At 34.1% G+C, this 23,283-nt stretch overlaps 1 protein-coding gene across 1 annotated transcript in view; it reads right to left on the bottom strand.

The window, feature by feature from the left end:
* Positions 1–23,283, bottom strand: part of LOC123563207 (uncharacterized) — a 33,576-nt gene that overhangs the window by 3,533 nt on the left and 6,760 nt on the right. Inside the window, exons 11-40 of the mRNA XM_045355882.2 lie at positions 22,904–23,098; positions 22,551–22,673; positions 20,764–21,870; positions 18,799–18,914; positions 18,449–18,510; positions 17,942–18,117; positions 16,798–16,938; positions 16,115–16,214; positions 15,805–15,856; positions 14,904–15,123; positions 14,524–14,661; positions 14,224–14,322; positions 13,841–13,932; positions 13,228–13,407; positions 11,042–11,113; positions 10,577–10,685; positions 10,160–10,285; positions 9,801–9,879; positions 9,412–9,520; positions 9,001–9,047; positions 6,401–6,527; positions 6,027–6,130; positions 5,385–5,487; positions 4,615–4,765; positions 4,040–4,109; positions 3,433–3,499; positions 2,198–2,283; positions 1,833–1,959; positions 1,031–1,072; positions 156–239 (exon numbers count right to left, since the gene is read on the bottom strand). Of these exons, the coding sequence (XP_045211817.2) occupies positions 156–239; positions 1,031–1,072; positions 1,833–1,959; positions 2,198–2,283; positions 3,433–3,499; positions 4,040–4,109; positions 4,615–4,765; positions 5,385–5,487; positions 6,027–6,130; positions 6,401–6,527; positions 9,001–9,047; positions 9,412–9,520; positions 9,801–9,879; positions 10,160–10,285; positions 10,577–10,685; positions 11,042–11,113; positions 13,228–13,407; positions 13,841–13,932; positions 14,224–14,322; positions 14,524–14,661; positions 14,904–15,123; positions 15,805–15,856; positions 16,115–16,214; positions 16,798–16,938; positions 17,942–18,117; positions 18,449–18,510; positions 18,799–18,914; positions 20,764–21,870; positions 22,551–22,673; positions 22,904–23,098 (4,304 nt within the window). The remainder of the gene's footprint in view (positions 1–155; positions 240–1,030; positions 1,073–1,832; positions 1,960–2,197; positions 2,284–3,432; positions 3,500–4,039; positions 4,110–4,614; positions 4,766–5,384; positions 5,488–6,026; positions 6,131–6,400; positions 6,528–9,000; positions 9,048–9,411; positions 9,521–9,800; positions 9,880–10,159; positions 10,286–10,576; positions 10,686–11,041; positions 11,114–13,227; positions 13,408–13,840; positions 13,933–14,223; positions 14,323–14,523; positions 14,662–14,903; positions 15,124–15,804; positions 15,857–16,114; positions 16,215–16,797; positions 16,939–17,941; positions 18,118–18,448; positions 18,511–18,798; positions 18,915–20,763; positions 21,871–22,550; positions 22,674–22,903; positions 23,099–23,283) is intronic.

Genomic DNA, 23,283 nt, shown 5'->3' with positions numbered 1-23,283 from the left:
ACCCATGACCTTCGGATAGAGCGGCCGATCCTTTAACCATTAGGCTACTACTGTTAAACAGAAAATATTTCACTTTTCATCGGATATTTTATGAAATGAACATAAAGTTACTGGTTTGAAGAGAGAGAAAGAGATTAAAATATTTTATTGAATACCGTGCTGGTTGTGAAAGACTTGTTCAGGTCATAGCTTCGTAGTGACTGCCATTTAGACCGTTGCTTCCTGAACGCCACCTGGATCTAAATTATTTTACAAGCCAGGAGTACAAAATGTATACGATAAATTAATTTTAAAGATTATTCATCATAGTCACTAATGCTGTGTAAATGCTTTATGTGAAAAGTTGCAATCTTAAAATGACGCAGTGTGTTACAAAGAAGACTAAGAGTCAATATCATGCAACAAATTCAAAGTTTGTACATCACGATTACTGCGTCAAACATTTATAGCGGCGCGCTGAAAATTAATACAATCAAAACAGGCAAAATGTGGTTAATGAGAACGAGCATGTTGCTTTAACATCGAATTTATACATCTGCTCTTGAATAAAATCATTGTCGTCCAGATGCGTATTTACTTATCACTCAGGCCGTGCCTTCGTGAAATAATTCCTTCGCATCTAAACGCCAAAACAATGATTTGTTTTTCATTTCTCGACAGAGTACTGTTTGAGATATCTTATCTCCTAACCATAAAACTTTCAAAAAACTCTTTTGAAGTGAATGTTTGAATATCAATGATATCTTGTTTGTTTTACTCTTATGGCAAAACATATTTTTCAAATTGAAAATGTTTGTTCAATAAAAAAACCTTGAAAAATTGTCTCACGTAAATTTTTACATAAAAAGCAAACAATAATTGTAAAATAAATTATAACTTTGTATGATTAAAATAATCAGAGTTTTTTTTATCAAAAGCTCTAAATTGATATCCAAAAATGGAAATTCGCTGAAAATTGCTGAAACATAATATAATAAATATAAACCATTATATAACAAATAGGTTTATTGTTCATTTTGTTACTACCCACCTTTTTGTTCATGACACAGTGAAACACGAAGATGAGTACTCCCTGTAAAAAGAGATATATAATTACATATCATTATGTAGGCACAGGCATGTCGAACAACAGTATTTTCGTACCAACAGTAAGGACTAAGAGTGCCAAAAACAAATTAGTTATTATTTAATACTAATACATATTTAAGCAGTACAAGCATTTAGAGCAACCTGGAAAACTGATAAGTGTCGCAGCAATGGCGGTATAAATGAAATTTCTATGATATCCTTCGACTTTCGACTCAGTGTTTTCTGGCATATGGGATCCCGAAGCACATTCAGTTTAACATTGATAGAATTCTGCTTAAGCTGATCTAGGGGGCGTGAGGGGTGTTGCTTATTTCATTACCTCTCATGAACAGACTCAATCAAATCGAGTCTGTTATTATGTTGCTTGGATGCGTTTTATGCTTCCGAATGATCTTTTCACGCATTGTATCAACTATCAAAACAGCAGCGTGGCGGCTGTAAATGATCTCGTCTTACTTAGACTCAGTGCTGATATATTTACTGGTCCTCTGGCATTATGGAGAACATTCAGTTTCACTTTAATAGTATTCAGCTTAAAAAACAAAGACAAATATCAAACAGGGAATGCCACGTACCAAAAACAGCCGGTGCTAGATGGCGTTAGGAGTGTTGCACATTTCATAACCTCTCATGCACAAACTCAAACTCTGCTATTATGTTGCTAGGTTGCATTCTCTGCTTCCGAAAGATCTTTTCACAGATTTTATTTTCTAACAGAAAACTGAGCCGAAAAGGTGTAATACCTGTATACTGTTAAACAAGGCGAAGAGATACTGGAAGACCACTGTATCCTCGTTGACAGAGAAGATCCCCAAAACCCATGTAAGACCCATGATTGGCATAAGAATTACAATGCTCCGTACGCCAGCCCTGTAGTAATACATTAAATTTAGAAGTTAGAAAAGCTTCTTATCAATATCAAATAAGATTAATATTTTGTGTATCAAAAGTATTTTATGCATACGAAGTGCTATTCAACAGATTTGGCTTCTAGTAATTAACGGATGTATTACGTCAAGCCTCCGATAGAAATGTACAGATTCTGTCAGTAAACAGTCATTCAACTAACGTATCACCTCAGCTTTTGAATTAAAAATGAAGTACTTACATTGCTTTCTCTTTGTCTGACTTTCTTGAAAGTGCGGCAGTGCTAAACATTGCTCTGATCACCAAAGTAATGATTGTCAAATTTATCTGCAATGGTTTCAGTTTTATTTTGGTATAGACATACTAATGAATTTGTTATTAAAGACTACTCTATTTAATTTTAGTTCAATTTCTCTTAGAAAAATGTCTTAATAATCAGTAAATGATCAGTTACTGACCAATAATCTAACTAAATCTTATTCAATGTCACACTACATGCTTAACAAATCCTCTAACGCAACACTTGATATTTTACCACTGTCAGAAAAAAACGTTACACAATATCAATTATTTAGCATACCTATTATTACTGATGCCGTTTTGAGGTTTCAACAAAGTCGATAACGCTGTCATATCATTTCATTCTTTTAACGACCTTAACATTTTGTCTTAAAGTCACAGAAATGCATAAATGTATCAAGAATAAAGTTTAGATTTTGCCAGTTCAGTGAGCACTTTCCTGCAAAATGTCAACCAATAGACCCAATCAAATTTGCTCGAAAGAGTAATCCTACACACTTTTATGTATTTTGTAAAACTGGGATTGTATTGTAAAATGAAGAAAATTATTTGATGAAATATTTCGATTCTGTTGAAATTTCGAAATGTGATTTTCAATATATCGGTCTAATAGTATGTGTAAATCAAACAAGTAGAAAGTGTTTAATCATTCTAAAATTTAAAGGTATTGGTAAATACGAAGTGCTAAGTCAGAAAACTTATAAGTGTATATATTTCATGATCAATTATAACGCATCATATCTAATTACGTTGTAAAATAAAAGAACGTGGAAAACCACAGGTCGCCCAACACGACATAACGAAAGTTTGATTCCGCCTGTTCATGGACGGTAGTGGAAATGCAAGCTACCGTCAATGCCTCTAGTTCCGGGTTGAGCAGAACTCAACACATGTAATAAGTACCAATCTGAGAATAAAATTTAGAGACATCCGCAGATGTATTCATACGTCGGTGCACATGGATCCTTCAATGTTGCACAGAGTGCAATTCAATGAAAAGCTGCGTATGGTCCCCAGATAAAGAAGTGGCTTGTAAGTTGAAAGATCGATTGTGACTAAAGTAGGTTATTTCAATCATTCCACAGCGAATTTAAGCTAAAGACGAGATATGGTCGTGATAACAGACAGGTTCGAACTTTACACAGATGTGCCATTTAATATTGAAATTGAACATACCACAATGATTATGAGAACAGGAACAAGGAATGCCCAGATTAAGCCTGTCTTTGTTGACAACCAACACCTAAAACAAGCGTGATATCACATGTAATAAAAAAAACTGGAACGATACATCAGTTTTATAAATATATAACACTGTTGAGAGAAAACAAACTGATTACATTATTCTTATAAAGCATGTTTTATAAAACAAAAAATTTTCTCAATGGCAGTAAACGCAAATATGAACACTAATACCAGTGAATGCAATGCCGATACTTGCCGGCCACATTCTTTACCCAATACTGAACATGCGTTTGTTACGTCTTCGAGTTAAAGTGAAATTTGTATATTTGTCCTTTGATCTATCAGATTTTGAAGTAATATATGTAATTTGACCAGATATGATAAATATATACATAATTAGATGTTTGATTCACGAGACAAAAACCTACAAGTATATATGAAACGGGTTGATTTCTTAGTTCGATGGTGTCCATTGAGAAAGTTCTGAAAACCATTTTAAGTTTACGTGGAAAATTACATAAACTGGATACATGTCGTTTTCACTAATAAGTAACGTGAGTTTTGCGTGTCAAAACCGGAATGAAATAAAACATTTTACGATTTCTCATCTCCATAACCATCAAGCTCCACTGCTCCCATTGATATTGCCACAATGACGACCGGACATACTGAAATGTAAACGCTATGGCCTATAGCTCAGCGACTGTGTTATGTTTTTTTTATAAAAGAGCCAAACATTTGAGAGCATGATTAAAGTTGGGTATTAAAACATTGTGTACAAACAATAGCAATAAAAGAGTTTGAGAGCATGAATATATTTGAGTGGAGAAAGGTATCTTGTTGCAAATAAAAACCACAGACGTTATGCTTGTCATTATAATAAGTTTGTGTTTAATATACAGTTATGGCGCTTATTACAAACTGATTTCCTTCTTAATAAAAAAAGAATTCATATTATCGTACAAAGCCCGCCCGCTATAAGCTCAACTGGAAGAGCGCAGATCTATGGATCGCGGGGTCGTGAGTTCGATCCCCGGGCGAGACGTATGTTCTGCGTGACTAGTTGATAAATGACATTGCGAATATAGTAAAACTGATTAGGTTTACAGCCCACCGTTACGTAACTGAAATAGTGTTGAACCGGAAGCAAACAACACAAAACTAACAAATTACCGTATGATGCAATTAGAAGAGGCATGCCAGGTTTGCGTGTACTGAAGGGGTAGAGAACTGTGTTAGCTAACAACAAGCCTTCACTGAGCATGATGAAAAACACCACCAGGTAAACTAGATGGAGAAGCACTGCCATTGCGGTACATGCACTCTGTTTACAAATAATATTACAGTGTTATTGTCGGTCACAAGCTGCTTATTTCAAGTAAGAATTCTAAAAGCACACATGTATATTTGAAACAAAACCGGATTTAACATGAATAGCCCAAATTGAAGTTTGGTGAACGAATCTGACCACGGCGAGATTCTGGCCATTTGCGATAGTAACAATTATTTCGAAAAAATATCAGAAATTTGGAATTGTCATTAAAATTGACATAACTATAAGTGAAACGTCACTATGCAATGATGTAATCAATACTACAGACACCGACTTGCTTACCTTTATATACAATTTAGATATTTCGAAACGTATTAAATGACAGCTGAAACGTCATTATTTAAGTCAAAGACGCTATTTTGCTCATGTTTAAATGTATGTTTTATATAGCTGAATATCGAACCTTACTATGAATAAAAATTTCTGTTTTCCATATAACGGTTACTATAATATCCTGTTATCTCATATTCACGAATCATTAGAATAATATAAAGACACTTTAGAGAACTTCCGAAAACTTGTACATTTTTGCGGTCCATATAGAAAACGATGCAAATCAACTAAACACAAAAATGGTCTGATTAAAACTGCATTATATAATCTTACTGACCTGATTGTCGGTCTGACTGACACCGGCTAGAAACAACAGGTAAGCCACAAATAATGCACAAGACAGATTTATGTTGATGATCGATTTTTCGGATTTGACGGCTCTAAATACAATAACAACAAAAAGTCAGTAACAAAAAGTTTTTTTCCAAACTTTTACCCTACTGATATTAATACGCTAGTATCAAATAAAACACACACAGACGATACTGAGGAATAATTTCTGTAAACCAATGTATAGCGGTTAGGTACTGTATAACACAGTATATCCAGACATGTCCAAACACTTTCAGATGTTGAGACTACGTTAATTCAAAGTGAAGGTTAAAAATAAGATTTGAGCCGTGCCATGAGAAAACCAACATAGTGGGTATGCGACCAGCATGGATCCAGACCAGCCTGCGCATCCGCGCAGTCTGGTCAGGCTCCATGCTGTTCGCTTTTAAAGCCTATTGGAATTGGAGAAACTGTTAGCGAACAGCATGGAGCCTGACCAGACTGCGCGGATGCGCAGGCTGGTCTGGATCCATGCTGGTCGCATACCCACTATGTTGGTTTTCCCATGGCATGGCTCATTTATGCATGTGAATTTCCAAGTAGATATTGATAATAAAGCAGAATTCTGAAAGTTCGAGATACTCACCTCCAGAAATAGCCGTAAATGGCGATAGTTAATAAAAGACATAACATAGACAGTATACATCCTATCATTGATATAGTACTCAATGCAACATGGTGGCCCTCACTCTGAATAAATATGATAATAATCAGTTTATTCATAGAATTTACGGCGAAAGAAAACATCCATTTGATTTAATTGAGCAAATACATACATATATTGCAAACATGAATTTTTGGATCTTAAAAAAAGCATATTATACACTATACAGATCAGCATTATTATGCTTTAGAAGTCACTGTTTTAAGTTATTGCTCATTACGAAGAGGAAAGAAAATTTATCAATAATTTTAAACATTCAATGTATAGAGTACGTTAATTCTAAAACAGTTACAAACCACAATTGACGATGGACTCATGAGAACTGCAAAATTAGTCAAATGATCACATTTGCAGACAACTATTTTCTTCTCTTTGTCAAACCGCTCAAGCCAGCATCCATACGATGACCAGCCACCTGCTGAGCTATATATGAAACACAACATTCTTTTGTGTATCAACAATATGAATATTCTGACAAAATTAACTAACTAAATAACAAAATGTAAGTTACAGATATGAACTTCATATTAAAATACCATTCTTACAAACAAATGAAAAGATAATGAAAGCTGAACTTACTACTGTTCGCAGTTCGCCTTTTCTTAAATCGATAGACTTGTACCTTTACGTCACAAAAGAAAGGATGCTGAAGCTATTTTTGGATCTCGTCTATACAGGTAACTCCGCCTTTCCGATACGAGTACAAAATACTGAATGAACTTGTTTATATCGGCTGCATCACCGAGAAATGATGATTTAAATACTCATAAATACTGTTGGAACGGGTGTTTAACCGGATTGTAACAGATGTACCAAATCTAATCTTCAATGAATCTTGCCACAATGCACACTACATTAAGGTAGCGTGGATGTGAAAAAAAAGACACCCTCTTATACATTACAGGCCTTTTTCTGCCTAAATTTCAGTACCTTTTGCTTCATAATTTTCTTTTAAATAATGTATCTCGTGTTTAGTTTTCACTTTAATTATAAAACGTGCCTGAATCGAGTTGTTGGATTCGCTCATCATTGATTGAAGGGCATAAGTTCGAATCCCGGAACCGACCATGACTCTTTAGTTGAAAAAAAGTCGGCAATTTCTTATGGAATATGTGAGTCTTAGTCTAACTAATTTGACGCGATTCTAGGAAACTGTTACGAGTTATTTTCTCCACTCGAAAGAAATTGTCATCGCTAGATTTGGGTTTAAATGCTGATTTTGTTGCGAATATGAGATAAATTCAAATAAAACTTACACGTATCAAAAGGTAGTCCAAATAATTGTACTCAAGAGTTGAATATCGTTTATTTTTTTTACTGGTCGATATCCCCTTTAGGTAGACAACGTAAAATATCAAAATGTAAAATCGGTCTTCCCGAGGTCTCATTATTTAGACTAATCGAAAGGGGGATTCAATTCTTCATCAATTTATGTAAAAGTTATCATAATTCCCCTTAACACGAGTAACGTTACACATAAAGTGCAAGTGATAAAACCAATAACTTTACATGACGGTGTGCTGTTATTTATCCTCAATTACTTTGGTCATTTTAGAGTGACTGTCACAAATATAAAACAAACTAAACATCGAATTATTTTGACTTATGCGAGTCTATATCTGGTTTTTTCCATGAACGAATGCAAGGCTTATCAACTGCATGTATGTAAATAACTGAAAAAGTGTTTAAACGACTTCAAATAAATAGTAGATAAATTCACATACACGTAAACCCCACCAAAAATAAAATAAAAAACTAGATCTCTAATGGAGATAGCTTTGCGATAGTTAAGCTACAGAAGACTCTGCAAAAGTTTGAATATCAAATAAATCAGTTTTCATGGATATGACAATTAGATCTACAAGTGTTACGTAGCTTGAAGGTTCAATGATACCTTTCTACAAAACCTTGTATACCTTGCGTGGTTGGAAATTTCGTCGATAATAATTGTCATAACAAAAAAAAAAAAAAAAAAAAAAAACGCTGTTTTCATTTGAACGTAGTTGAAATAGATGTATTCTATATTCTACTTATTAAAAAAAATTCCATTATCACCTTATTGCACTTTACAATGTATGTAAGTACGGCGATACTTCAAAGATAGAGTCAGAGCGCGCGCTTTGTGTACGTCAAGATAAAGAAAAAAAGTTTCACGACAAGGTGAATGAATAATTTACTGTGGATGAGCGGGGTTAACCTGTCAGGGTTACTCCAAAAATAGTTTCAGCTTCACAGTTTTTGTGACGTAAACGTGCAACTCTATCGATTTGAAAAAAGTTGAAGGGGCAATTTGATCTGCAAACAGTAGTATACTGTGCTAAGACTTTGTATTGTTAGGTTGCACGTCACACCGACACAATTTCAGGTCATAAGGCGGTTTTCAAGCTTTACATGGTTGAGGTTGCCCCTCAGTACATTATTGCATCACGGGGATTATAGGTCATGTGGCGACTTTCCAGCTTCTGATGATTGAGAAAGTCCACAGATGCTCCTCCGTGCAACATTTCATCACGGGCAGGCACTTGGGTAGAATCTCCGACCTTCCGTCAACCAGATGGATAACTTCCTCACATGAAGAGTTCAAAGCCTCGAGCGAGACTTGAACCCACAACTGTGAGGGGCAAGTGATTTTGGGCCAGCGACCTTAACCACCCGGCGGGCACGGAGGCCCGTAAGAAAAAGGTATAATAAACCCTATCTGAAAGTTTCAATGCGTGTTTCTTGCAGGAGTTAAAGGCCACATTGGTGAAAGCAAATCTCTATATTCCATAGCATTGCCCTCGAGGACAAATATATATCCTGGTTGCAACATTGGGTAGTCATGACAATTCAAAGAATAATTATTAAATGACACTTTATTTCATAACTCAGTGATAATAGCAGAATTCTGCAATACCTGTCGCTTTTACTCCAAAACGAGCATGATGGGTGCTCTAATAACCCCTGAAAAGTATAAACGTTTCTCATTAAGATGCTGAACAAACTATTAACCAAATACATATAATTAATAAGACAACATGTATCAGATATTATATTGATTTATAAATGTTTATCCGTGTTCAAAGAAATTATATTAATTTACATCGAGGGATGAATGCGAAAGAAATGTAAGTACATATAGATAAGGAAGCATTTAGACTTTATTCGCATTCAGACATCGATATGTTTACCCGTTTTCATAGACATATCAATATTGATTGATATGTTTACCCTTTTTCTAAGAAATGCTACTGATTTATATGTTTAACCGTTTTCATAGAAAAGAAGTAAGCTGTATTAAACTTCCAAATGTCCAAAAGTTACTTACACTGTACAACTGGAAAGTTATCTCCACTGGTTTAACTAATTTTCCTTCAACCTTTGGAAAATAGGAAAATGACATCACTGGTGCACTCAGCTTCTTGTCTTCGCTAGTGCTGATAACATGAAAAACCAAAAATGGATTTTGACTAAAATGGTTATATATAAATGTGCATATTTTAATTTCTATTCATCGGCAGTGAAAAACCACATTACACTAAATAACAAAACTCCTAAATTAATCTGGTTAAAGTTCAGGTAAAGATCAGTAACATGTTTACTGATTGTAATAAAAATGTCGATACTTAATGTGTTATAGGTTGTCTCAATACCATTTAATGGGTTCAATGAGCTTTTACTACGGTTGTTTCTGCATTAATTACGCGATTCAGTTACCTGTTGCCGACAGCTTTTGAGGGAAGAATCTGTGAAAGGTTTCTATACATGACACTACTGTATGACTGTGCAGACAAATCTGTAATTGATGCCTGAGAGGTGACTTGTTGAAGGGAAAATAAAAGGATGCATCTTTTTAAATGCTATGTAAGGTGGTATTCATTGACGTTATGTTAGTTATAAATTTTCATCATAAACATGATAATTTTCTTCCACGTCACTATCTTAAATCGGTTATAGTATTACTTGTTCATATTTCTGCTTAAGTCTATCATTATGAAAATTATTGTTATAAACTTATATTCTTGTTTGGGAATATACCAAATAATGTCACAGAAATCTTTGGAAAGCATGCTTACTGCCACCGCAACCAATTTGTACTTTATCTAACGTTTTCCCTGCCCAGGATGGAACATCCCCATCCTTTCTGTCTGGAAACTGTATTTCTTGACCATCGCAAGCGTCTGTTGATCCTACCTTTAGAACTGTAAGAAAATGATTTACACAGATCAACAAGAAAGTGTATTTCTTTCCTAGGCTTTGAAATAACAAAATTATTCGGCTCATTGTCTTGAAAACAAATCGTTTGAATACAGTTCACTTTATGTATGTGGAATTGTGTGGAAGTGTTAGACTTATTACGAAGCTTGATATCAAGCATGTTCTAATCGTTGTAAAATGTGGTTTAGTGTCAGTCAAATGAAGTACAAAATGTAATCTGTTTTCTTTATTTAATGCCATGGAACAGTTAGGTGCCCAAAACAAAAAGTACTTACAAAGATTAGTTTTTGCAACTTTTATTTCTCCTGTTGTTTTGCTTACATTAGCGATCTTCTCAGCGAAACGATCAAGATTTTCAAGAACAGTGTCTGCCCCAGAACCTGTCTAAATAACAATTAAAGATTCTCTTGATACAATGAGCAACACTTGATATGACCTCATTTAACCACGACCTCGTTTCCCACATTAACGTGTTCTAAAGTATATATGAAAAACTAAACTCAACATAAATTGCAAACTTCGCAAAGGAGAAAGCTTATAAAGGTTATGATAATATAAATGAACTCAGTTGCAGCTGATATAATTACGTTATTGAACAACTTCATATAGGCTTGCTAGAGAAAACAAGCAAATATGGAGATATTATGAAGAGGTCTGAAACCAGCTTTGTGTTCGCGATAGCAGAGAACAATCTACTTTACTATCATTTAAATTGTGATTCTATATGTATGAGTTTTTACCTCGTTCATCATGCTTGTCCATGTTGATGTTGTGTTTTCATCTAGTATGTTATTTGCAGTTTCTATAAAGGACTGGAAAAGTCAGTATTCGTTGTCAGTTGAAAGACACAAAAGTCACATCGAGATACATACAGAGAGAAGTTCAAGCCATTCGGCAATTAAATTGCTACAGTAACTCCTGTATTAATGTCAATTTGTAAGCTGCTGTAAAGAATAAAAACGCCGCCAATATTTGTTTTCGTTAGTTAAGTACTAGTTGAAGGGCACATCGAAAACAGAAGTTAGCCATTTTGATAGAAAACTTATAAATTTAATATATTTTAGTACTTTTTTATAATTTATTTTTCAATCTTCGAACATTTACAAATACGATGACATGAAAAAATATTTTTAACATTAGAAATGAACATATATTTAATGGTTATCAAATTAAACAACCATTTGTGTTACCTAGATGTCAATGTAGATTTTTAAAAAAGTAAATAGGAAAATTAGAAAAATTAAAGAGATGTATAATGTAAAAAAGCTGGATGTATGGGATGTTCAAATCGGTTCCAAATTCATATAAATATCAGCAGTTGCAATGGTTATTGCTGCTACAATCACGCAAAACATTTTGTATTCTGAATGCTTGATATAAGATTGTAGTACTTCAAACCTTTTCTAGTTTCTATATTATATAAAGAAATTGAATTCGTCAAACTTATAAAATGCTCTTGTTCTGTAATCATATAAATGTTCTATTCCCTTTTCGTACCAGTATTTGTAGAAAAATACGTTTTATTTTCAAGCTTTATGTATGTGTTTTTCCATATTACCTGTTTATATATACTTTTATTATTGTCTTGTGTATTTATATCTACCCAAGCCACAAATAAATCTTTCAAATAACATATAGTATCAATTTCTCTGTGTGAATTAATTGCATTTAAACATATATTCTCCTCCAACATTAGATAAGAATGTATTATAAAAAATCTTCAATTGTTCTTGGTTACTTTTATCTATTATCCTTCTGATCCAGCATTTATGAAGTAATCTAGGTTCATCATTTTAATTTCACCTATTCTGTTGTCCAATATAACAGTCTCTATTAATTTTATCTGGACAGGTTCATTATCCCACCGGAATTCAAACATCTGTGTTTTAAAATATTTCATTACTTCATTTGATGGATTTGGTTACGCTGTAAGAATGTAAATTAGTTTTGGAAAGGCTAATGATTTTATAACAGTTACTATTCCAAGTAATTTAAGTTTTCTATGTTCCCATTGTTTCAAACAGTTAGTAAAATTTTTTTTCTTAGGCATCAGGTTTAACGTTATGCTGTCTTTTTTGTTATGCGTAAGTACCATTCCTCATGCTGTAGTACTAAGATCGGGCACCCGGATGACAAACATATTATTATGGACTTAATAATATCGTAAACGTGGCTGCAATTATTAAAACGGTGTGTGCATGTTTGTGCATTTGTACCTTTATTATACATTACTATTATCACTTTCGTTAGCCTATTGTTCTTTATCATATAGTTTTATTAGGCCAAAACTATTGTTATATAACATATTCAAAACAAATATTATACTTGGAATTTGAAATATCACTGAAATAAATGATAAACATGTTTTCACTATACGTCCCTGTTATTCGTTTGTTTGTTTGTTTTGGGTTTAACGCCGTTTTTCACCTAACCAGTGTTCCTGGATTCTGTACCAGCACAAACCTGTTCTCCGCAAGTACCTGCCAACTTCCCCACATGAATCAGAGGTGGAGGACTAATGATTTCAGACACAATGTCGTTTATCAAATAGTCACGGAGAACATACGCCCAGCCCGAGGATCGAACTCACGACCCCGCGATCCGTAGACCAACGCTCTACCTTCTGAGCTAAGCGGGCGGACATCATGTGGAAATATATGAACAAGGAAGGCAACCCTTAAAGCAATTATCTCATCGTATATTTGTCACTCGGCAACACTTTAAGACCTAACTGGTAATTTCTATTCATGAAATACAGGTGAAGGACAAAACCCCAATGGATATCACGTAAATAAAGCAATAGAATATTAAAGTATTTATGCACAATTTAGGTAGCTAAATATAAACATTATCTATAAGGAAGTTTGTTCATATTTGGAGTCAAGTACAAATACAAAAGAAAAAAAATATCATACGGACAACTTACATCAGTGACACTTTTTACATTAACTGGGTTGACTTCAATAACTTCTGTAATTTTAGACATTACTTTGTTGACAGCTTCTAGGTCTCCAATCAATAAACTGTTATTGTTACCCGTAGCTGGAGATGTTACGTTAGCAAGGTCATCTAAAACATCACTCATGCTTGTGTTTTCATTCAGGACCTGTAGATTGTTTATGGTTTTAAATAGTAAACACATTAAGACTGCATTCATACCTCAACTACAGCTATTTTTTACGTTTGAAGATAATATCTGTTTGCGATAAAAATCTTAGTTTTATGTTTAGTTCGTTTATTTGAAAAGATACTGTTTAACTAATTCACTAAATAAATAAACGAATTGATTAAGTCTGTTTATTTTGATAAACAAAGTTAAATCAAATCACGAAATCAGTAAACTCAAAGAAGTAAGGCCCATCAAATTCACCATTAGTATACCATTTACAAACACCATAATTCGATTATCAATTTCAGACCATTTGCACACACATGCTAAAATTTGACGACTTTTAAACCAATAAAATGATTTTGCGCAAGTATAAACCATTGAAATGTTGTTTTTTTTTCTAGATAGCTTTGATAAACGTTATATGTACCTTTTCAAAAATCTCAGCAATAGCGGCACTTGTACAGTTGTACACTGGTTCTTGATAAACAGCATTTGTGTTGCAGAATCTTTTCACCTCACCTAATATGTAAATAATTAAATGGTTGCTTACTCCCCTGCTATCAGTGTATTAGAAATAGGAATTGGAGAGCATAGCGTAATTAATACAATGTTTTGTTATTTGGTAAAAATATTAATTTGAACGAAGTACTAGTAATTTAATTTTCATTGTGTTTAGTACACTGCAGAGCTAATAGGTATATTGTGTTTCACATTTAAGATTGTTCTTGTTTTCTTCACAAGGATAAAAATGCATATATTTTGGCAACTGATGCTATAATCAAATAATCACATGTATAATGACTTATCTACCTGTATAGCCGTCTGGACATGAACCAAATGTATATTTTCCCGGACTACCCCTTTTCCAAGCTTTGTTGAGGTGATCCACATCAGATGGGCATTCCTGAACTGAGATGCAAATGATTGTGAAATAAAATTGGTACATGAAAATTGAATCTTATCCTATGTTTTGAAATAACTATATGTTTAATAATTCGTTTTAAAAGCAAACACTATTCAAGGCCATTAGAATTCACGTTTATTTTTATATAATTGTTATTGCAAATAGGTATGTTGTTAATAAAGGTCAGGAACAAAACAGTTCGTTACATTTGATTTTCACGGTAAGTTTCGTGTGAAACAGAGGATTGTCCAGATCTGTTACATTTACAGTTATCGTGCAGGATGGAAATTGGTCCAAAATGTTTGACTTCAGAGCCAGTGAAGCTGGTGTGTTTACTGTGAAAGCTGAAAGACGAAACATATTTACTTTACAGATTAGCAATTAAAAGTTTGTTTAGCAACGCTTTGAACAGAAGCAAAAAAAAAAAAAAAAAAAAAAAAAAAAAAACTGGCCTGAACAAATTGTAGGCTTTACATACCGCAGATATTCTATATAAATGCTGCGAAAATCAATTACTGTAACATAAATAAACTGAAGGCGCATCATTCACATACTTCAAAAATAACTTATCAATGAAAACAAGTACCGTTACAGCTATCCTCTTCTATAGTGAAAGCAACGTTATTATAAACATAATCGTCATCTTTGCAGACAGTTTTCAGATTATAGACATCAGCACCAATACTTGTATCTCTAGGTATCTTTACAACTACTTCTTCCGGTCTACAGACAGGAGCGTTGTCATTGGCATCAATAATAGTCAAAGAGACGTGCGCTGTCGCTTGTAGACCTGGTTTGTCTTTTACCTAATTGTAGATTTGTCTAAACGTAAGCATTTTATAGTAATTAAAACATGAAAAACCAATTATATTTCTGAAAGGAAGCGGGACCATTTATTCTGTAAAGCACTGATTTAAACAATATTTATTGACATAATTACAGTTATTACAATATTACACATGCAGCTATAGGTTTTTAGACACTATCGTTGTAGACTATGTTTATTCTTACATGTATTTGCAGACACACATTCATTTCATCTACATAACTTTTTAAAGCCATGACATAAATATTACTTACACATTCAAATGTTTTATTTTCATAACAAAAAATAAAAGCTAAGCGTCGACTCTATGGAAAAACTGAGCACAGCAAAAACAGTCAGAGTCACACAGGACAATAAAATACATTCGAAGCCAGGAGAAGGATATGTAAAAGTACCTTTGACCTCGACTAAACAAAAATAATGTTAATGCAAGTTTATTCGACATTAATATGGCACAAGGGAACTTGGAAGGTCGGTAGTTTAACTTAGGTACCCATTTGATTTAGATGTAATGCCCGGGTGGACATCTTTGGTGTTCTTCCAACGTCATGAGCTGAAAAGTCTGAGAAGATTTTGTTCGTGTGACTTCAAAACAAGGGAGTGCAAATCATTTGTGCGGGTGGGTGATGCTTCTGGTTGTAGAATCAATAGTAAGACTTACCACAACAGTAAAATTTACTACATGTCCAACAATGGCACCCAGAGTCCCATGTCTGCAATAAATTTGTCGTTTTACGAAAATTTACAGTCGTTTCAAATAAAAATGGCAGACACACTTACATATATCTTTTCCACAAAATGTATAATATCTTTTACATGTAATATTCAGCATACAAATAAGCAGAAATTTAAGATTTTCTGTAAAACAATTTTAAGGGTTATAAGAGTATATTCTATCATTATGAAATAGAGGTTATCTTAAAAAATTTCCTTAATGACCTAAATAAGAATCATGAAAATGAAAGGTATACTTTTTACTTCTCTTGTATTTGTCTGCATCTAACGTTTCTTCAACAACAAGCTGAACTTTATTGTCAACAATTGGTCCTATTTTGATTTCTCCCGGTTTATCTGTGTAATTTTCAAAGAAGAGATATATCAGGCAACAAAGTTATGCTTCACTTTCGTGGAAGCAAACTATTCTGTATTGACTGGAGGTAAAATCTCATTTACTGTCTTCAACAGTCTGTGTGTTCGCAATGATAATTCGCCCCTTACTTTGATTCAGAAGTGTAATTACTTCTGGTTCTTCAGGGTCAAATGATCCATTTAATTTTTATTTATTATTAAGGTACACTTAAGCCGGTACTTAAGGAGGTGAGGGAAGTTGCAATATTGCAGTTACACGCAACTCTCATGAACAGACTCTATCAACCTAATACATAGTATTTTGCTTTGTTGCTATCTATGCTAACAAAGGATACACAAATAGATTATCACAGTTGAAATATCCTCCTGCAAAATATTTATCTAAAATGTTACATTTTATCCTCTTTTATACATATAATTATTATCTATAATAATTATTATCTATAATATTTACGTCGGAACTTCGTGCAATTTCAAATTGCTTTTTTGTTTAGATATTAATGTATTTGAAAAAAAACTACATTTGTGTTGACTTACAAATCTTAACTATAAAAACCAATGTTACCATCACTGTAAACACGGATGTCTCCTCGTATATCATCATCAGGATCATACACTGTAAATTCTCCAACTAAAGTCCCAATAGAAGTGTCTTCCGATAAACGGACAGACCAGTCAGGCGGAAATATAGTCGGCGGTGAGTTCACTGAAGAAAGCAGTGTGTGTAATATATATAATCTCTTAAGGAGTGTTTGGTAGATGCGAACATAAAATAACCTCCATCTGCTTGCTTAAACTGGAGGCTTTACATTCAAAGTTTAATTAAATGACAATACCATCCTGCAATTTATTTTGATAATAATTACAAATGCCTCTTTCTGAATCATTAGTCAACATGTAATATTTTCGATATTGTGACTTATATTTGTCTTATTTTCATTCTAGTTTAGTTACTGGTTCATAAGGCGTAAAAAAAAATTTGTTTGTTCCCGGTATCCCGACCTACCCTAAATTTTTGGCCCGACCCTAAATGTTTTTATGGCCTTGGAGAATAATTTTTTCAACTTTTTGACATCAAGTTGCCAAACTGCACTTTTTATGCTTTAAACATGGTCAGTGATGTTAAAAATCAACTTCCTGATGCTCTAAAGGCATAACCCCCTTATTTGTATTAATTTTTTGACACAAAAATAATTTCCGAAAAGTCTCCCTTAATAAAAAAAAATTTTTTCCGACCTACCTACCCTAATTTGTTTGAGCATGTTACCGGAAACAAAGAATGTTTTTTTTAGGCCTAAACAGTCATTTATGATCCTATGTTTATGCAACGCTGTTCTCAACCTCCATTGGTCGTATCACACTCATTTACATCACTGCATGGAAACCTGCTTAACTTGGTTTTCTATATATAATGCAGCAGTGACTCCGAAATGAGTGATAGACGATGATATTCATAATATTTGTATATCTCATTTCATTTTACGATTTAAACACTTTTTACAAAAAATGTTTCATGATATAAACCAGTATACAAAAATGTATATAATCATCAAAAGTATTATTGTAATTTTGGAAAATGCATTTTATACTCTATTGCTAACTTATATAGAATTATTTATAACTAATTTAAAATTTGAAAACAAAATCTTCAACCATTTTCATGAATAAATATTACAATGTGTATATGTTTTAAGCTGCAAAATACTAACCCAATATTGCAGATACAAATTGACCATCGTAAAGTAATAATGTCCAGTCGTAGAAACCCAGGATGCCGCGAATCAAACTGCGTCGTATCGAAAGTTTGTTTTCAGCATCATAAACAATTGTGTAATTAACCACGATACTGTCTTTCCTGTTTGTGTCATGGATATTCGCAAATTTGCTGTGGATGATAAACAAGAATTGCAATTACAGTGAAGTACTAGTATATATGAAAGCTAATAAATATATATGATGATATTTCGTTTTAATGCATCTCACTTATTATATTAATTGAATATTATATTCACAATTGAAATAACTAAACCATTTAAAGACGTGAATTTTATAAATAATAAAAGTAAAACAGGTGATGCGGTACCATTCCTAAAATTGTATTGCAATTTAATTCGTGATATCTAATTACAAAACTGTAAAAAAAACATTATTATTATCAGTACAAATGCAAAATTAATATGAAATGCATATTATAAAATAAAAGATGAGAAACAAACCCTATTCGTCGTATAACAACGGAAAATGATAGGCTTGTGAAATTCTTGAAATAAGTCTGAAGCTGAAAGGCAAAGAATAAATCGTACAACTTCGTGCAAAGATGTCAATAAGCCTCCTTTAATAAAAAAAATGTTCGGAAGTCTCGTGTAAAATCAACTCGTGGTAAGTCTAGTTTTTTATAGTATGTACATGTTAAGCAGTTATGATTTGAGGTAGTTATTTCAAAACATTTTGTAAAGGAGCCCTTTATATCAAATGTATTGATAATAGTTGTTTACATGTAAATAGTGTTGTAAATGAAAAACAGAACTGTAGCTGTTACTGTATGATAAAATATTTATATATGTACTGATTTTCCAATTTGCTCTGTAATATATCTGTATGTCGCAGGTTTCATCAGATGTATGACTGCCTGCTCACCGATTCTGACTCTTAAGGAAGAAGACTCGGACCTTTGAGACACATCTGCAACATTCAATGTACAATCTAACAATATATCGCATGCGTGCTTATACTAAACAAAAATAGAAAAAAAAGTGAATGAAGTATTGCCATGCAATACAAAGTCCCCTACTGGAAGGCACCTAATTCTCTCTACTGCAGTATAGCATAATGAACTGATATCTGTCAATGAATATTGTACTATATATACAGTATGTTATAAACAAAAGACTTGGATTAAAATTTGTATATATAAAACCCTATAGTTGTTTTCATATAGCCTTTTTGGCCGATTATCAAAAAGGTAACGTTATTTATAGTAAAAAAAATCCATATAAGTCCACACAAAACTCTTTACCAGGTAGAGATACACCTAAAACTGGATGTAACATGCATGTTGTACCACAGAAAACTGGTATCGATTTTTCCCTACGGCCTGTAATAAGTAAGTTACAATATAAGTTATTTATAGTAATAACAACGGGACATAATTCTAAACAACAGGAGTGTCTCATGGTGGTGAACATTTGTGTCAAGTTACATCAAAATCCCTCCATGCATAAAGAAAAAATGCTCCGGACAAAGTCATTCTTGAATTTGGCATTTGACCTCTAAGCGTGACCTTGACCTTAGACCTAGGGACCTGGTTCTTGCGCACAACAATCTGTCTCATGATAGTGAACATTTCTGACAAGTTACATCAAAATCCCTCCATGCATGAAAAAGAAGTGTTCCAGACAAAGTCATTCTTGTATCAGATCGTTGGCATCTGTGTGTGACCTTGACCTTTGACCTAGGGACCAGGTTCTTGTGCATTATACCCCCTCTCATAGTGGTGAACATTGGTGCCAAGTAATGTTCAAATGCTGTTTTGCACGACAAAGTTATACACCGGACAGGAAGTATCTCCCATTAACCTTTGATCTCTAAGTGTGACCTTGACCTTTAGGGTTCTGGGTGTTGCACATGACACGTCGTTTCATCATGGGGAACATTTATGCCAAGCAGTATTAAAATCCCTTGATGGATGTCAGAGTTCTGGACCGGACAGGAAAAAAACCCTATTGACCTTTGACCTCCAATTGTGACCTTGACCTTTGAGCTAGGGGTCGGGGTTCTGTGCATGACACGTCACCTCATCATGGGGAACATTTTTGCCAAGTAATATTAAAATCCCTTCATGGATGGCAGAGTTATGGACCGGACAGGAAAAAAGCCCTGTTGACATTTGACCTCAAATTGTGACCTTGACCTTTAAGCTAGGGGTCCGGGTTTTTGCGCATGACACGTCATCTTATCATAGGGAACATTTGTGCCAAGTAATATTAAAATCCCTTCATGGATGACAGAGTTATGGACCGGACATGAAACAGACCCTGTTCATACCATGTTAACATTTCACTGTCAAGTGTGACCTTGACCTTTAAGCTAGGGGTCTGAAAGTTGTGCATGACACATCGTCTTATTATCCCTTCATGGATGGCAGAGTTATGGACCGAACAGGAAAAAAGCCCTGTTGACCTTTGACTTCAAATTGTGACCTTGACCTCAAATTGTGACCTTGACCCTTAAGCTAGGGGTCCGGGTTTTGCGCATGACACGTCATCTCATCATAGGGAACATTTGTGCCAAGTAATATTAAAATCCCTTCATGGATGACAGAGTTATGGACCGGACACGAAATTGCGGACGGACGGACAGAATGACGGACGGACGGAAAAGTGCATTCCTATAGTCCCCGAAACTGGTTTTCAACCAGTAGGGGACTAATAAAGATGATGCCCGATATCTAACTTTCCATTATTGTAAAACGGACAAACAGAAGGCAAGAAGAAACAAGTTAGTAATAATAATATAATTATCATTTTCTTACTTTTGCATGTAAAGCCATCTTCTTTAAGAATATATCTGTCATTGCAACTGCAAGAAAAAGACCCCTCAAGGTTTATACATTGCTGTTGACATCCGCCATTGTCCGTGTTACACTCTATGATATCTTCACACGCATAATCGTTACTATCTAAGAGAAAACCATCTTCACAACCACATGAAAATGACCCTAGAGTGTTGATGCAACGCTGTTCACAGCCTCCGTTGGTCGTATCACACTCATTTATATCACTGCATGAAAACCTGTTGCTCTGTAATGCGTATCCCGTTTCACACAGGCATGAGTAGTTGCCTACAGCATTAGTGCAAATTTGTGCGCAGCCACCATTTTGGATATCGCATTCATTTATATCTTCGCATGAGAACGTGTCATTTTGCAATGCAAAGCCATCGATACAACTACATCCGTATGTGCCGTTCGTATTTATGCAAACATGTTCACACCCTCCATTGTTGGAGCCACATTCGTTGATATCAACACAGGAGCTATTGTCAGTTTGCATGGCATAACCTCGGTAGCAATCACAGGAAAATGAGCCATTGTCATTTACGCAGTCATGTTCACATCCACCATTATTGACTTCACACTCATTCACATCCTCACACGCGGCACTGTCATTCAGAAGTACGAAGCCGGGCAAACAGGAACAGGAGAATGTTCCATTTGCGTTTTCACATATATGACCACAACCCCCATTGTTCATTTTACATTCATTCACATCTTCACATGACATAGTATCGTTGTTCAAAAAATATCCAGAAAAGCATTTGCAGAAGAAATAACCGTCAGTATTGTTGCACACGTGGTCGCAGCCGCCATTATCAAATGCACATTCATTTACATCTTCGCACGTCAAACCGTCCGTCATCAAATAATAACCATCAGTACAGTTGCAAGAGTACGATCCTTCTGTATTTAAACATATCTGATCACAGTTACCATTACCGATATCGCATTCATTCAGATCCACACACGAACGACTGTCATTTTGGAGAGAATAGCCATCAATACATCCACATAGAAATGATCCTATCTCGTTTGTGCAATTATGGCTGCACCCACCGTTGTTAATGCCGCATTCATCTACATCTGGTTAAAGAAAAAGAAAGGAAAAAGAAATACAACTTTCAACAAACAAAAAAGATAAAGCCTAATTATAACTATATCGTGTCAATTAAGTCATTGGCAATGCACTACAGGTAGATTAACGTGTAGAAAATCATGTTGCAAATTTTCAGTGACTGTTTTAGAACGTTTCAATGTGTATTAATCCAATTAGTTTTACTTTTACAGGTTGGAAAAGTTTTAAATGAGTCATTAAATCTGCTAGTATAACTGCTAGTGTACACAACTGGATGGCCTGAATTAAAAGTGTGTGTGTGTGGGGGGGGGGGGGGGGGTCGGATAGAAGGTGTAAACGGTTATGTTATAACGGACTCGTTATATTCAAGATACCTTTTGTGTCTGGCGCAGACTTATTTAGATATAACAAGGATAAGGTTTTCTGGTTAAAGTTATCGGTATATTGTGTCCTTGAAAAGCTTCAACAGAAACAGACCACCGTCAAAGACAATTACTAACTACCACGGTTTAGTATTGCAACCAAGTGTATTTTGATGTAATATTTCTTCAAAGAATACGATATATATATCTTACATTTATCTCATTGTCTAAAAAACGACTATTAAAACAAAAAAAACCCACTAAAATACTTCAAATCATCAAGGTATGTATATTAACAACACAAATGAAACTGAAAATAGCCATACCATTGCAAGTTTTGTTGTCTGAGTCTAAGATGTACCCTTCGTTACAATAGCAGGCATGTTCCCCAAGTGTATTTCGACAGTTCTGATCACATTGATGTGATTTGTCGTTACATTCATCTATATCTATAAAGAGAGAAAGAAAAGTGCTCTTTCTAAACTGTACGCAAATATGGACAGAGAACATAATCATCTGTTTAATTCTAGCTTTCTGAGTTGAAGTTTGAAAAACAAAACTGTCTATCCTTAGTATGAAATAAAGATCAAGTTTTTTTTTCAAATGATGATTTTTGTGTTATATTGAAAACACTTATGGTTAAGCTTTATGTTGGTTTCAGATGCTTATATTTCAGTACCTGAGCAAGTCAAAAATGCATCAGATATATTCCAAATACCACTTCCTAAACACGTAGTTCTTCGAAAGCTGAGAGGCTTGAAACCATTTTCACATAGTATTGTGCAGTTCAAACCAGTGGGCGATGTTAAGGATGTGCAAGAAGAATGCGAATAATTTCCATTTTCCAGTGGTACCAATCCAGGACAACCAGATTCTGATGTATTATTGAAAAGGTTTTTTGTTCAATATTTACACATTTGAATACACAAATTATACAGATTTGTTATCGGTGATGTTGCTTATATGCATAAGTATCAATAAATCAAACTTGATAATATCTATAACCTACCCATCTATTTAAATATAAATACTTATGTTTTTGTTTGTCTTTTCATACCT

This window comes from Mercenaria mercenaria, chromosome 2 (genome assembly GCF_021730395.1).
Source record: "Mercenaria mercenaria strain notata chromosome 2, MADL_Memer_1, whole genome shotgun sequence".
NCBI lineage: Eukaryota > Metazoa > Mollusca > Bivalvia > Venerida > Veneridae > Mercenaria > Mercenaria mercenaria.
The sequence above is the reverse complement of the archived record's forward strand: the minus strand, read 5'-3'. Positions and strand labels throughout refer to the sequence as shown.